Source organism: Mobula hypostoma, chromosome 3 (genome assembly GCF_963921235.1).
Source record: "Mobula hypostoma chromosome 3, sMobHyp1.1, whole genome shotgun sequence".
In the NCBI taxonomy this organism is placed as follows: domain Eukaryota; kingdom Metazoa; phylum Chordata; class Chondrichthyes; order Myliobatiformes; family Myliobatidae; genus Mobula; species Mobula hypostoma.
Window position 1 is genome coordinate 98,246,372 of NC_086099.1, and position 15,485 is coordinate 98,261,856.

Below are 15,485 nucleotides of genomic sequence, written 5' to 3' on the forward strand. Positions count from 1 at the left end.
TTTCTCCATGCTCTCTACTGAAGAGGTCAATGCTTGGGTAGAAACTAATTCCACAAATTGCTACAGCTGAGTACTTCATGGTATTAACGAGGATTGAAAGGAGTGTTTGATGGCTCTGGGCCTGTACTCACTGGAATTCAGAAGAATGGGGGGGGGTGGAATTCTCATTGCAACCTATCGAATGTTGAAAGGTCTCGATAAAGCAGATTTGGAGAGGATGTTTTCCACGGTCGTAGAGTCTAAGACTAGAGGATACAGCCTCAGAGTAGAGGGAAGTTGATTTAGAATGGAGCTGAGGAGGAAGTTCTTTAGACAGTGAGTGGTGAATCTGTGGAATTTGTTGTCACAGGCGGCTGTGGAGGCCAAGTCATTGGGTATATGTAAGGCAGAGGTTGATAGATTCTTGATTAGTCAGGGCATGAAAGGATATGGAGAGAGGGTGGGAGATCCAGGCTGAGAGGGAAAATGGATCAGCCATGGAGAAATAGCGGAGCAGACGCGACTGGCCAAATGGCCTAATTCTGCTCCTATATCTTATGGTCTCCTGTGTGTAAAAGTAAATGCACTTAAAGGGAGTGTATACATGGTGTTGACAGAAGACGATCAGTAGATCTGAGTGGTTTCAAAGGTCTGTTCTCAGTAATTCACACGTGATTCAAGCCATTTTGATCTCCAAATCTCATTTACTTAGATCAGAACTGAACATACAGGAAAGGTACAGCACATGTTAAGTGAAAATCTGTGAGGAGGGGGCAGCTGGATTCTAAGGTAACGATGTAAATAGAAAGGTAAATTTACCTATCTAAGGTAAATAGAAAGGTTAATATGACTTCAAAGACAAGACTTAAATCAAGTGTCTATTTTGAACCCATTGCTTTAAATATAATTGGGGTCTGATTAGCTTGATCAGACCACAACTTTTGAATGTTAATAAGGCTTAGCTTTTCTGGGCTCAGAGTTTGTCATGGCTCTCAAAGTGTGTGACTAAGACAGTAAAAAGCACATTGCAGCCAGGTTCTGATGAACACAGCATTCCCTAACTCCTCTCCTACTCTCACCAAATCTCGTGTGTGTATTAATGGCAGCCTGTGCAGCTTTTTCCAAGGTTTCTGCAATTGATGTGTTGATGGGCTTAAAGTGGAGGCTGATGGTGTTTGAATGCCTTTGTGGATGTATTGGTCTCCAGGCTCAAAATACTTATATAAAAAATGCATATTATTTTTATATTAATGCTATTTCTAGTGGTGGTGGGGCAGGTTAGATGGGAAGGACAAATCTTCTTTGTTACCAACTTCAGAAAATGTAGGTGTGCTTGGATCCCTTTTAGAACTTATATTAACAACATGTACTGTAATGGCAGCAGTGATACAGAAGAGAGCTGTCCAGCTGGATAGACTTGCTTTAATATGCTGGATGAATCAGAAGAGGAAGATGAGAAACACAGGACGAGTGGAATATAACACAGAAAATAGCATCCAAAGCAACACATTCACCAGAGACAACTAAACCTCTGAAGAATTCTCGGCATGAATTGTGCAGAACAACGTCCCTGCCAGCATAAAGAGAATGGTATAACTGATGGTATTCAACCTTTCAGCCACAAGCTGCTTATTGGAGGCAAAACCCATTTCTTGCACAAGAACCCCCGGCACATAATGCTCCTTCCCCTTTGACGCCAGCTGTAGCTTGCAGGTCTTTATTGTTTCCACTGCGTGCTCTTCTGCTCTAGTTCTCCCAGCTACTTCCCCACAATATGCTAAATTGTATCATCTCATGACAACTCAACCACTTAAGCATTTAGGAAAGTATTTTTAGATTATCTGTTTATCACAATTAGTTCTTCTTTTTCACTGAACGCCTCTGAAAGCACACCGGATAAAGATCTTCCAGAAAATACAATAACACAAAGGAAAACATAATTCTTATTTAATGAACAAAGTTGTACACTTAGCCCCCAGCTATATTCACCTTATACTTACGTCTGTGAGGCTGGGAGACTTATGACAGCTCCATTGCCATTTTTAGGTTTGCTGACAACACTGCTGTCGTTGGCCGAAGCAAAGGTTGTGACAAGTCAGCGTATAGGAGGCAGATTGAAAATCTGGCTGGCCAAGTGGTCCAGTCCATCACGGGTAAAGCCCTCCCCACCATTGAGCACACCTACAAGAAATGCTGCCGTTAGAAAGCAGCATCCATCACCGAGGACCCCCACAACCCAGGCCATGCTCTCTTCTCACTACTGCCATCAGGCAGGTGGTACAGGAGCCTCAGGACCCACACCACTAGGTTCAGAAACAGCTATTTAATATCAACAATCGGGCTCTTGAACCAGAGGGGATACCTTCACTCAACTTCCTTGCCCTGAACATCACTGAACTGTTCCCACAATCTATGGAGTCACTTTCAAGGACCCTTCGTCTTATGTTCTCAATATTTACTGATTATATATTTATTGTTATTATTACTTTTTTATTTGCAGTTTGTCGTCTTCTGCACATTGGTTGTTTGTCCATCCTGTTGGGTGCAGCCTTTCATTGATTCTATTGTGTTTCTTGGATTTATTGAGTATGTCCACAAGAAAATGAATCTCTGGGCTGTATACAGTGACATATATGTACTTTGATAGTAAATTTACTTTGAACTTTGATCCATCACCAATGACCCTCACCATCCAGGTCATGCTCTCTTCTTGCTGCTGCCATCAGGAAGGAAATACAAGAGTATGAAGTTCCACTCCCCCATGTTCAGGAACAATTATTACCCCCTCAACCATCAGGGTCTTGAACCAAAGGGTATTTCCTCCCTCAACTCAACACTGAATTGATTCCACAATCTATGGACTCACTTTCAAGGACCTAGAACTCATGGTCTTCATATTTATTGGCTAATTAATTTATTATTATTATTTCCTTTTCTTTTTGTATTTGCAGTTTGTTGTCTTTTTGCACACTGGCTGTCTGTCACCTGTGGTCTTTTTTTTTACTGATTCCATTGTGTTTCTTTCTAGTTACTCTGAATGTTTACAAATAAATGCATCTGAGGATAGTATATGGTGACATATATGTGCTTTGTGTTGGCACATGGCCAAGTGGTTAAGGCATTCGTCTAGTGATTTGAAGGTCGCTAGTTCGAGCCTTGGCGGAGGCAGCGTGTATGTCCTTGAGCAAGGCACTTAACCACACATTGTTCACCGGTGCCAAGCTGTATGGGTCCTAATGTCCTTCTCTTGGACAACATCGGTGGTGAGGAGAGGGGAGACTTGCAGCATGGGCAACTGCCGGTCTTCCATACAACCTTGCCCAGGCTTGCACTCTGGAAACTTTCCAAGGCGCAAATCTATGGCCTCATGAGACTAACAGATGCCTATATATATATATATAATATGTGCTTTGATAAAGCGGAATCAAAGGTTATGGGGATAAGGCAGGAACTGGATACTGATTGTGGATGATCAGCCATGATCACAGTGAATGGCGGTGCTGGCTTGAAGGGTTGAATGGCCTACTCCTGCACCTATTGTCTATGGTCTATTGTCTATAAATTTACTTTAAACTTTGAGATCTGAAATTTCATTACATTATGAGGAAGTTCATTATCTTTATCATTCATTTCCCATTTCCAGTGACTAAATCTGGTGATAATTTAGTTATTTATCTAAATTTCAAAGTTCATCAGTCAAGTACTAGCTGGATATTGAAGAAGTAGAACCCCTCTCACTTCCCATACCTGCTAGAGTTGACATATGGAACTCAATGTGCTGCGTACCCTGCTTTGAAGTTGCTGCTTTGGCTGCAGTAGGTGAAAGATTTCAACAAGAGCTACCCACGTGAAGAACAGCATCTCACACTGAGACTCAAGCAGGAGAATTACTCCCCAGACAACCTGCTGAGATCTTTCCCCTCTCCTCTCTATTTCTCTGTAGCACCTTGGTTAACTCCACACATCTTCTTTTCAATCCCTTACAATGTTTATACCCTATGGCAATGCCTACTGACATAACCAAGTCTGGAAGAAACAGCGATTATAGATTCCTTCAGTATTTGAAGATTTTTGAAAGTTGAAACAACTGCAAGCACCAGCAGCAAATAGAAACAAACATGGAAATGGTAGATGCTCCCTGCTAAAAAGTCAAGTGATAGCATCAGTTATATAAGGTCAAGTGAGGACATTGCTTAATCTTTAAATTCCGAAACTGTTGTGTAATCTACATTGTTTGCTTCATATTTCCTGTGGCCATCTAGGCTGCATTCATGTGGGTGACAGTGGGTGGTCAGCACAATTTGCCCTACTGAAGTGACAGATATGTTAATTGCCTTTTTGGAACACATTGTGATGACCAGAAAATGGACGTTATCAGCCCTTGGGTGCTTGACTGTCACACCACCACAATTTAGCCTGAGATAAAAGAGACGGCCTTGAAATTAACCCAAGTGTGAATTAATTCTTTAAAATAAAATCAGCATCTCTTTTATGGATGTATTCCTCACAAAGATCTGAATAAAATACTTTTATCCCATTCATTGCCGTATTGAAACAACCATCAGTGTAGTGAGAAAGGTTGAGTATGTGAATTCTTGCCTTTGGACATTGAAATAAATTAAATGTCACTCAGTATCACATAACAGATATACTAAGCACAATTTGGTAATGGATTCTGCAGCTGACTAGTGAAGACAATATTACAGCCGTTTGTACTGGTCAGGATACCATGCATTCTGAAATATTTCTTTCCCTTTTGTTTATAATCTACATGTTATTCATCTAGTTGAGCCAAGTTTACATTACCTTTCTCAATGAACTGAAAATCTCATCTTTTTAGTTCAACCTAGGTACTTCAGAAATGACAGAAGCATTTTCTTGGAAATGAAGTGAACTTGTTATGGCCAAGAGCGTGCTCAAATACAGTTTGACCATTTAGTTCCTGAACCAGCATGCGCACCTCTAATTACTACCTTATTGAAGCAACACCATTACCACACTGTATGATAATAGACATTTTTGTTATACTTGTTCTTTGTATAACTTAGTATAATTTATGTTTAATTTACATTTGATTGTTGTATCTCTAATGCTATGTGCCTGTGATGGTGCTTCAAGTAAGTTTGTGCATAGAGGCATTTGTGCAAATGAAAATAAACTTGGCTCAGCTTTGTAGCAGGCTCATCAGAATTAGAGGAAGTGTTTTTCATACCTGGAACGATTTCAAAAAGGAATTTCCTAGACTCATCTCCATTATATGAATGTTCGGTGACATTATTTCCAGGCAAGAAAATAGTCCCCTGAAAAACAGACCAAAAGCGGTTTTGAGAACAAGTCAAACCAGAATCAACAGCTGAACAGTGAATTAAAAAACAATATGTAAAGCAGACTTTCATTAATCTTAGTCTTAGTCACACTCTCTGAATATCAGGAACTGCAACAACTTTAAGGGTTTTCCTAATTAACTTAGAAATAAAACTAAAAGCTTTCAAAACTCTTGGGGTTCCCAAATTGTTTTATAGCCAACAAAGAACTGTTGAAATTTGGTAACTGTTGTTACATCGGAAATACAGATGTTAATTCATGAGCAAAGAGGTTCCAACACATAATTATGCACTCACATTGTTAACATTGCCTCCAGAGACCAAGCTGATTGGATGACCATAATTGGCCAAACAAGTTGGGGAAAAAGATACATTACATCCTTTCACACCCTCTATCTGCAAACTTCATAACCTTCTGTGTTGATGCTAATGATTAATCTGGAACGTAGTGCTTAACACTAATATGGTTCAGTTAAATATTATCCTGTTTCCACTTCAGCTATTGTGGAAAATGTGTTCAATCGCAATTGATTTAAGTCAAAAGTATTTAACTGTACTTTTGACAACCAGTTTCAATATACAGAGTGTGGAGAATGTTGTAATACCTTTGTTAATGCATTGAGGCCACACATATATCCAGAGGTTATATTTGTAAGGCAGCATACTTATTTATTTTTATTTATTAAGAGATACAGTGCCAATTTGGCCCTTCCTGCCCATCAAGCCTCACCACTCAGCAACCCCTGACAACCCCAATTTAACCCTAACTTAATCAGGGGGCAATATACAATGACCAATTAACCTCCCCGGTAGGTCTTCGGAATGTGGGATCTGGAGAAAACACATGCATTCCACAGGGAGGATGTACAGAGACTCTTTACAGAGGATGCTTGGACTGAACTCTGAACTCCAACACTCTGAACTGTAATAGCATTGAACTAAACTCTATGCTACTTAAACTATTTCTATGTCAAGCCTTTACGAACTTCAGCAGACTGAAGGTCTGTGCCAATATTACACTGTTGAGAGAATGAAAAACACCAAATTACGGTATTGCCCGATAGCATCTCAATGCAAACACACAAGATGCAGAGGAAACATGTTTATGCTTAAAGATACACTTAATCTTATTCTATGGTGTTCCCTTTTAAGAACACAGCAAGATAGAAGAATATTATCTAAATTGCATTTAATGAACAAATTATAAGCCTATTTCAGTCATCTTCCTTTCCTAAAATGTATTTTTTGCTGTTAAATTTAGATCTAACTCAGAGTGAATTTCACAACCAAGTGGTTCACCATTCTGAGTTGGTTCATGCAGACAACATTTGATCTTTGTGTTTTGTTAATCAAATGTTTTTCAAACCTTTTCTAAAATTCCCAAGTTCCACATGTGTGAACTAAACCTGGTGGGAAGTGGGCAGGTGTTGGAAGAGGACAGAAGAAAACATTTAATAAAACGGTTCTTTCCGATCTATAGTCACACTGATGATTTTGATTCCACTGCTTTGCTTGAATTTTCGAAGGAAAATGTGCTTGAACATGACACCGAAGTTATGGATGTGTGCACCATAACATAGACAGAAAACGTTGGCATCACTCAGCAGGTTCTGTCCTGACGAAGATGTCCACAGTCCGTTTCTCTTCTCATAGATGCTACCTGACGCGCTGAATGTCATTAGTACTTTTTTGTCCCACCCCTACCCCCAGATATCCAGCATCTGCAATTTTTGATTTTCACAGTATCAGGAGCTGTTCTGTGCATCTTCTAGGGATTGACCAGCCATTGTTTAATACATAGTTTCATCTACATGCCAACAGGTTCATTTTCAAAAGGTCTGGGATGGGCATTCTGGCTTTAGCAAGTAGTCCATTTTCTCATGATTCCAGGTCACTATCCACATGGGATCTACATGCAAACAATTGGTTTCATTCTCTGGCAACAGGAGTATTATCTATGCATGACCTAATAATCTACCTCTCTTCACAATGACAACTCATTGGCACAATTGTGATTTCAGTTCTTTCTCTGTGCACTAGTCAAATCCTATCCATCCTTCAAATAGCTGCTCACAGTCCCTTTTCTTGGTCTTGTGTGCAATTTCAGACTCAATCACTGGAAAGTTCTCATTGACCTATTAAATACATAGATCGCATTTTCACTTCCAACTTTGCTGTGTTCGCATGTGAATTGTAACAGAGTATTTATAATGATATTCTGATCAGAACTTCTACATGTGAATAGTCATGAGAAGAATTGCCCTTCTCTGCACTCCACTGCTATGGTAGATGGTAACACTGATTTGCAAGCTAATAATGGTGGTACTGGCTTATGATTTATTGCTAGGATAAACCTGATAGGATTTCTTAATTCCTAACATTATTCCAAGTACTTTTTTCTCAGTTGATCCCTAAATGCATGTTATTTGTAGTAATCTAACAAGCAATAGCATTTGGATACCTTAGAGGGATGAATAATTACCACATTTCCAGAATGACTTCTCATATCATGTGCCAACATTAATTTGCATGCAACACCATAATGGATAAGAAGAACTTCCTAAGTAACATTTTCTTACATTTTCTTGCACTTGGGTGCTCTTGATTCCACTTCCACCTTCTATATTTTTTCCCAATGTGGTGAAGTTACCTGAGAACTATCACAAGATCAGGAGGGAATTGCACATAATACTGCACCAAGCCTAAAAATGATATTTTCTGTCTTTAGTGCATTAGTGTATTAAATAAAAGGTGCACCACTTCCCATTTGAAAACTACCCATTTGCTGTCCTGCAACTTCACATTGTGGTCCAACAACCCAAAAATCAGAACGTTTTCCAGCTCCGGGTTCATGGTAATTAATAGATCATCTTATGTTCACGAGTAGTGATCCACTGATTGTATAATTCTATTCACCAGAGTCTTACAGACTTGCTTCCATCGGATAACTCTCAGTATGGTTAGAGCCTTCTATGCATTACGAAGGCGAAGTACTATTGATAAACTTTGTCTCAAAATTCCAATGCGGGTAGACATGTGAGAGACATGTTTTGAAAATGTCAGATCCTGCTATCTCCACATACAAGTCTTGCGAGGTCACTTGCAAATATTCTTCTTCCCTTATAATTTTATTTACTTGACATTGTACTCTTCACATTTGTCCATCTTAGGCACAACCACCAATGTCACTGCTCAATCACATTTGTTGGCTTTCATAAATACAGTGTTTTGTTCTAGCTTATTCAGTTCCTTCTGAACTGGCCCTTCAGAGAGTACAACACCATCTTGGCTCTGCATCTGGTCTGATACAAATTTATATGCCATACTCTGTTTAGCAAGTGTAGATGTCTTTGAGTACTTTGTCATACATACCTAACAATGTGTCAGGATGCAACTTTGAAGCATAAACACTGCAAATATTCTTCCAGTTTAGCTTGGCTAACATTAAAGTTGACTGGTTTACATAATTTGCTACATGATCCATTGCAGTATTTGCACTGAGCATTCCTTTTGACCTAGTACCTGTAAAATGTTCACTGGAACAGGCTTTCTATTAGTAGTGCAAGGTTCACTTTGATAGGTTAGATGTTGTGAATCATTTCTGGATAGTCTACAATAGTATCAATTAATCTGTTCAAAGACTGGTTGCTAATCAACACCTTTACCCAAATATCCTGTCTGTTTGGTGCATAGATACTGTGCAAACATGGTTCCCCATCACCAAACTATGAAGCCTCCTTTCTCTAGTCAAGCCATTCTTTATTGTCCTATTTGCTTTGCTATTCCTCCCATAAACCATACCCAAGTCTTATAGAAAGTCAATGACTTTATATTCAATAATCTTACATAAATTTCCTGTTAGAAGATGAAATTCCATTGCCCAGAGGTACCAGAAATTTTGATCAAGTTTTCACTTAGTCTTGTTAAATTAAAATTAAATAATTCAGCATTATTAAATTTTGCTGGAGTATGATTGAAGATAATTTCAAATCTATTTGCTATTTATTTAGTTATTTAAATTATTACAATTGGCCTTCCAGCCCTTCGAGCCACACTGCCCAGCAACCCTCGATTTAATCTTAGCCTAATCCAGGACAATTTACAATGACCAATTAACCTACCAACCGGTATGTCACTGGACTACAGGAGGAAACCAGAGCACCTCGAGGAAACCCAAGAAGTCACAGGAAGAAAGTACAAACTTCTTACAGGCATTGTCAGGAATCGAACCTGAGTCTCTTGTACCATAAAGCATTGTACTAACCACTACACTCTCGTGCCGTCCTTACCAAAGCAGTTATATGTAAATAAATGAATAACCCAGCAATAGTCATAATGGCTAAGTAACTCATGCTGCAAAATCATATATTTTGTTTGGTTGGTTGATTTCAGATGGTTGTAATTTGGAGATGCCATGGTTGTTTTGAACTATCCTGGACTTAAGAGAGGAATTTTGAACTTCAGCGACCTCTGGTGGAACAAGCGGAAGTAGCCTTTGGCGAGTTCTCATTTGCCCCCAAGAACAGGCAGCCAGTTACATTCACCAAAAGAGCAGGGATCCCCATTGGTAGGTAGCGTAGTGCTTACAGTACCAGCGTCCTGGGTTCAATTCCCAACACAGCCTGTAAAGAGTTTGTATGTTCTCCATCTACAGGACACATCCTCTCCACAATCACTATGTCAAGACCTTTCGACATTCAATAGGTTTCAAAGAGCTCCCCTAATTCTAATATGTGTCTTCTTTGTGGACTGAGAGTGGGATGGGGGTAGGAAGAGGGGAATCATGGTTGGAAAAAGGGGAAGGGAGAGGGGATGGAGTCGGAAATACCAGAGAGACATTCTGTAATGATCAACCAATAGTTTGGAACCAAATTACCTTGCCTGGTGTCTCAGGGCTGGGGGTGTCTGCACCCACACCACCTCCCTACCCAGCACTCCTTCCCAGCACACCCCTCCTGCGGCGCCCCCACCCTTGCCATTCCCAGCGCCTTTTGCTAGATTTACAAACTCATTCTCTGCTCCATGTGACAAATACAGTACCGTGAAAAAGTCTTAGGCACCCTAGCTAAATAGCCACAAGGGGTCCTGCAGATGCTGGAAATCTAGAGAAATACACACAATGTGCTGGTGGAGCTCAGCAGGTCAGGTAGCATCAATGGATGGGAATAAACAGTCGACATATTGGGACAAGACCCTTCAACAGGGCTGGAAAGGAAGGGGGAAGAAGTCAGAATAACACCACCAAGCACATCTTTCCGTCCCTCCCTCCCCCCCCCCCCACTTTCTGCAGTGATCACTCCCTACATGACTCCCTTGGCAACTCGTCCCACCCCACTCCCTCCTGGCACTTATCCTTGCAAGAAGAACAAGTGCTACACCTGCCCCTACACCTCCTCCCTCACTACCATTCAGGGCCCCAAAAAGTCCTTCCAGCTGAGGCAACACTTCATCTGTGAGTCTGTTGGGTTATCTACTGTATCTGGTGCTCTTGATGTGGCCTGCTGTATATCGGTGAGACCCGATGTATATTCATAGACCACTTCGCTATGCTCCAACCACCAACCTCCAAGCATACAGGATCTCCCGTGGGCCACCCATTTCAATTTCACTTCCCATTCCCATTCCAACATGAAAGTCCATGGCTTCCTCTACGGCCACAATGAGGCCACACTCCGTCTGGGTAGCCTCCAACCTGATGGCATGAACATCGATTTCTCCAACTTCCGGTAATTGACTCCCCTCCTCTCCTTTACCATTCCCCATTCCTATTTCCCTCTCACACTTTCCCTTCTTATCTACACATCACCTCCCTCTGGCGCTCTTCCCCCTTCCCTTTCTTCCACGGTCTTCTATCCTCTATCAGATTCCCCCTTCTCCAGCCCTTTATCCCTTTCACCAATCAACTTCCTAGTTCTTTACTTCACCCCTCCTCTTCTCCTGGTTTCACCTATCACCCTGCCACCTTGTACTTCATCCTCCCGTTCCCCACCTTCTCATTCTGAATTCTTCCTCCCTTTTCCAGCTCTGATGAAGAGTCTCAGCCCAAAACGTTAACTGTTTATTCCCATCCATAGATGCTGCCTGACCTGCTGAGCTCCTCCAGCCCACTGTTTGTATTACCCTAGCTAAATATATGTTGCCTAAAACTTTTGCACAGTACTGTATATTCTAGTCCTTTTGAAATGAATGCTAAATTTGTATTTGCCTTCTTTACTACAGACTCAGCCTGCAGGTTCACCTTCAGGACGAACTGAGGGAAGACAGTTCTCAACCGGCTGCAGTGCTGGAAACAGTTAGAGACCAGAAAGGCTGAACCTATTAAGGGCTTGAACAAGAGGATGAGAAATTTAAGATACAGCATCCAGAGAATGGATTTTGCCGTTTTTGATGGACCCGGCCAGTCAGATCTCTTGCAACAAACTATGAAGCTGGCAAAAACCACACAGGGTCAGGTTTATGGTGGCTACTCCCAGAAGCTCTCTTTAATACAGGACCTGTGAGATTCTCAATCGGACCAAATGAAACGATGCAGCTGCAGACACCTTGCTGGACAGTGATCAGAGCAGGGTGGCACACTTTAGCTGCCACAGAGGAAACAGAAAACACTCGCTCTCTTTTTCTCTCTCTCTCTCTCACACACACACACACACACACACACACACACACACACACACAGAATTTCCCTTGTGTGTCCTGATTTCCCCCCACATCCCAGAGATACTGCATAAGAACAGGCCTCAGGCCTCTTTGGCCCACCAAATCCACGCCAGCAATAAGTGACCAATTTCACTAATCTCACATGAATGCCATTTTTAAAAATTCTTCCCACATTATCAGCAAGTCCTTCCTGCACACCCTGGATTCTACCACTTACAAATGCAGCCGATCAATCGAGCAATTGCCATGATTTTGTGGGGTGGGAGGAAATCGAGCATCGAGAGGAACTTGTACAGTATATTCACAGGGAGAAGGTGCAAACTTCACCCAGAAAGCACCCGAGGTCCACACCATGACGGGATCTCCACGCTGGATGTTGATTGTTTCTTTGCAAGGGCTCATGACAATCTCATCACAGTGGGGGTCACTGGTTTGGATTGAAACGTAAGATTATTAAGGGATTGGATGCGCTGGAGGCAGGAAGCATATTCCTGCTGATGGGTGAGCCCAGAACCAGAGGCCACAGTTTAAGAATAAGGGGTAGGCCATTTAGAACGGAGTTCAGGAAAAACTTTTTCACCCAGAGAGTGGTGGATATGTGGAATGCTCTGCCCCAGAAGGCAGTGGAGGCCAAGTCTCTGGATGCTTTCAAGAAAGAGATGGACAGAGCTCTTAAAGATAGTGGAATCAAAGGTTATGGGGATAAGGCAGGAACTGGACACTGATTGTGGATGATCAGCCATGATCACAGTGGTGCTAGCTCGAAGGGCCGAATGGCCTGCTCCTGCACCTGTTGTCTATTGTTGTGGCATGGGTTGACTGCTTCTCTGCAATCTCACCCTACATTTCTGGTCAGTGCAACTTGGAAGGAGCTGGCTGTTCTGAAGGGAGGGTGATATGGTACAGTACCAGGCAGCAGCTTGATGTCCTCATTATGGAGAAAGATGTCAATTGTGAGCAGACTGCTGCAGTCACCAAGCAGCAACATTCTGTCCATGAACCGCTTGCACATAGGATGGGAGCTCTACCCATCTTGACTGTAGAGCAGAGGGATCCTGAATCTTCACCATTTGCTGCTCCACCCAGCTGCGTGCACATTCCCACACAGCAGATCAGCAGGCTCCTCTGCTGCATGAGCGGTGAAGTAACACATGTGAATACACCTTCCTCCTGCAGGGGCACAGACACGTCATACTCACACACCCCTTTTGTGACTGCATATTCAGCCGACTTGGGAGGGGAAAGAGGGAAGGCTGTGGGGACCAGCCACTGATAGCTATGTCATTGCTGAGCAGTCTGCTCAAAGATGGTTCACAGGCAGCCATCCCAATCAGTAGGCAGATTCTGGACCATCTTCTGTGCCGTTGTGAGCTTCCGCATGGACTTGATGTGATAAAGAAAAGCCATCCAGCAGCCAGCGTAACGTCAGGGTAGAGTAGTGACCGGAAATTTCATGTGGAGTACATGTGATCTGGGTTCAAAGTTGACCCCTTCTGCTATCTTGTGTGGAGGTCGTATAGTCCCTCTGTGACCATGTGGGTTTTCCTTGGGTGACCTCCCACATCCCATAGGCGTGATGGCCAGTGGGTTAATCTGCCACTCTAATTATCCCATCTGTAGGTGGGGGGGCATTATCAGAAAAATTAAGTTATGAGAAATAAATATGGCAGAAGATTGATGGAATTGCTATGAGAGCTGGCACAGATTGAATGAACCAAATGGCTTTCTAAGAAGTAAGAAGTTATAATTTCAAATTCCACTTGTAAAGGTCATGGAACAGGAAAGGCACTAAAATGAGAAACTAAGAAAAATGTTATGATATTTGAAAATTGCATCATTTCATTTTTCTCCCATTTCAAATCATTCTGAACACATCACACTGTTAGAATGTGTTGCCTTATTGGGAACATGATACATCTCACTGTGCAAGGTTAAGAGACACTGGTGTGGCAGCTGCTTGCTTTGCTGCACTCGCAATCATGTCTCAACTACAAAGGATGCTAACAGATTGCTCCCAGCAGCGTCACCAGTAGGTAAAGCAAATGAGTGAGCATCACAGTAGTCACATGGGCGATGAACCACTCCCACTGCTGGAAGCACGCTCTGAACTTTGGAAGGTGCTTCTGTGCCTGCAGAGGGTTCTGGAGATACAGAGTCAGTCTTCTGATGTCAGCAAGGTGATCCTGCATTCCTGTAAATTGCCACTAATACAACAAATTAGCGTGATGTACTCTTGTTCATTCTGTGCGTGGTCAGTGAAAGCCACAGACTCTAGTTTATACTGGTGAGAAAGGAAACATGAAATAACCAAATTGTGATGCAATTACGCACGCAACTGATGCTAGAGACATATCAGACATGGAACGGAGAATTAAGCACAGACATGGTTTAGCTAATTTCCCCATGGGCACGATTCCTGTTGTAATGTGAACAAGTCACCTGTGGTCTCTGAGTCCTATTCATGCAAAGGGATGTTAATTGCATTCACGCATATGCAGAAATATATCAGTCAATTGAGTGTTTTCTGGTCTTCAATTTACTGTTACAAGCTGCATTTTGAACTCAATCTACAATCCATATTCTGGTCTGAAGGCTAGTTGCTGTCACAGTCAAATTAATATTTTCTATATTGCATCTCCAGTATATACTCTAAAAATTCCCACTGGAAATAACTGCTAACATGACCTAAACAGGTTAAATTACTTCTTTGGGCAGTTTGCACATAATTTACAGGCACCAATGGATCCAAAGCCTGAGCTCGGTTGTTTGTGCACAGATGGGATGTGTGGGTTAACAAACATTGAGTGAGTAAGTCACTCACTTAGGATTTGAGATACCAGTCAATGCTTATGGAAGTTCAAATTGGGGGGTGGTCAGCAATGCATTGGAATAATTAAGATGGGCAGCAATAAAAGCTTAAATTTAGTTTTTACCAACAGACAGGCTGAGACACAGGAGGAAATAGAAGATACTGTAAAGGGGGATGTAAATATTCTATGTAATGGCAAGGGTATAGAGTCAGAAACTCTGCCTTCAGCCTAATGGGGAAGCATAGCTGTGTAGCAACTAGCATCATACTCTACAGCACCAGCAATTGGGGTTAAATTAGCACTGCTGTCCAGAAGGAGTTTGCACATTCTCCCCTGACCTTGTGAGCTTCCTGCATGTGTTCTGATTATCTCCCACATTCTAAAGACATACAACTTAATAAGGATAGTAAGTTATGGACACGAATGTTAGTGCCAGAAGCATGTGAGCGATACTTGTGGGCTGCCCCCAGCACATATTCGGACTCAGCTGGTCGCTGATGCAAACAATGCACTTCATTGTATGTTTTGATGTTTCGATGTACGTGTGATAAATAAAGGCAAGCTTTGTATCTTTAAAGCAAAACATCAAATTTGTAAACTGTCCATTTCAGCCTGATACGGTAGCTACAGAGGAGCACGAGTCCCAGTGAAATCTGTGGACTGCAACATACTGTGATTAAATTTGATGATGGGTTCTAGTTGTTTGTTTTCACGT

The 15,485-nt window shown here is 41.8% G+C and overlaps 1 protein-coding gene across 5 annotated transcripts in view; it reads right to left on the reverse strand.

Moving 5' to 3' along the window:
- arhgap24 (Rho GTPase activating protein 24) overlaps window positions 1-15,485 on the reverse strand; it is a 705,958-nt gene that overhangs the window by 243,508 nt on the left and 446,965 nt on the right. For all 5 annotated transcript variants that reach the window (XM_063043516.1, XM_063043517.1, XM_063043518.1 and 2 more), the window contains one exon: window positions 5,192-5,279. In XM_063043516.1, coding sequence (XP_062899586.1) covers window positions 5,192-5,279 — 88 coding nt within the window. The remainder of the gene's footprint in view (window positions 1-5,191; window positions 5,280-15,485) is intronic.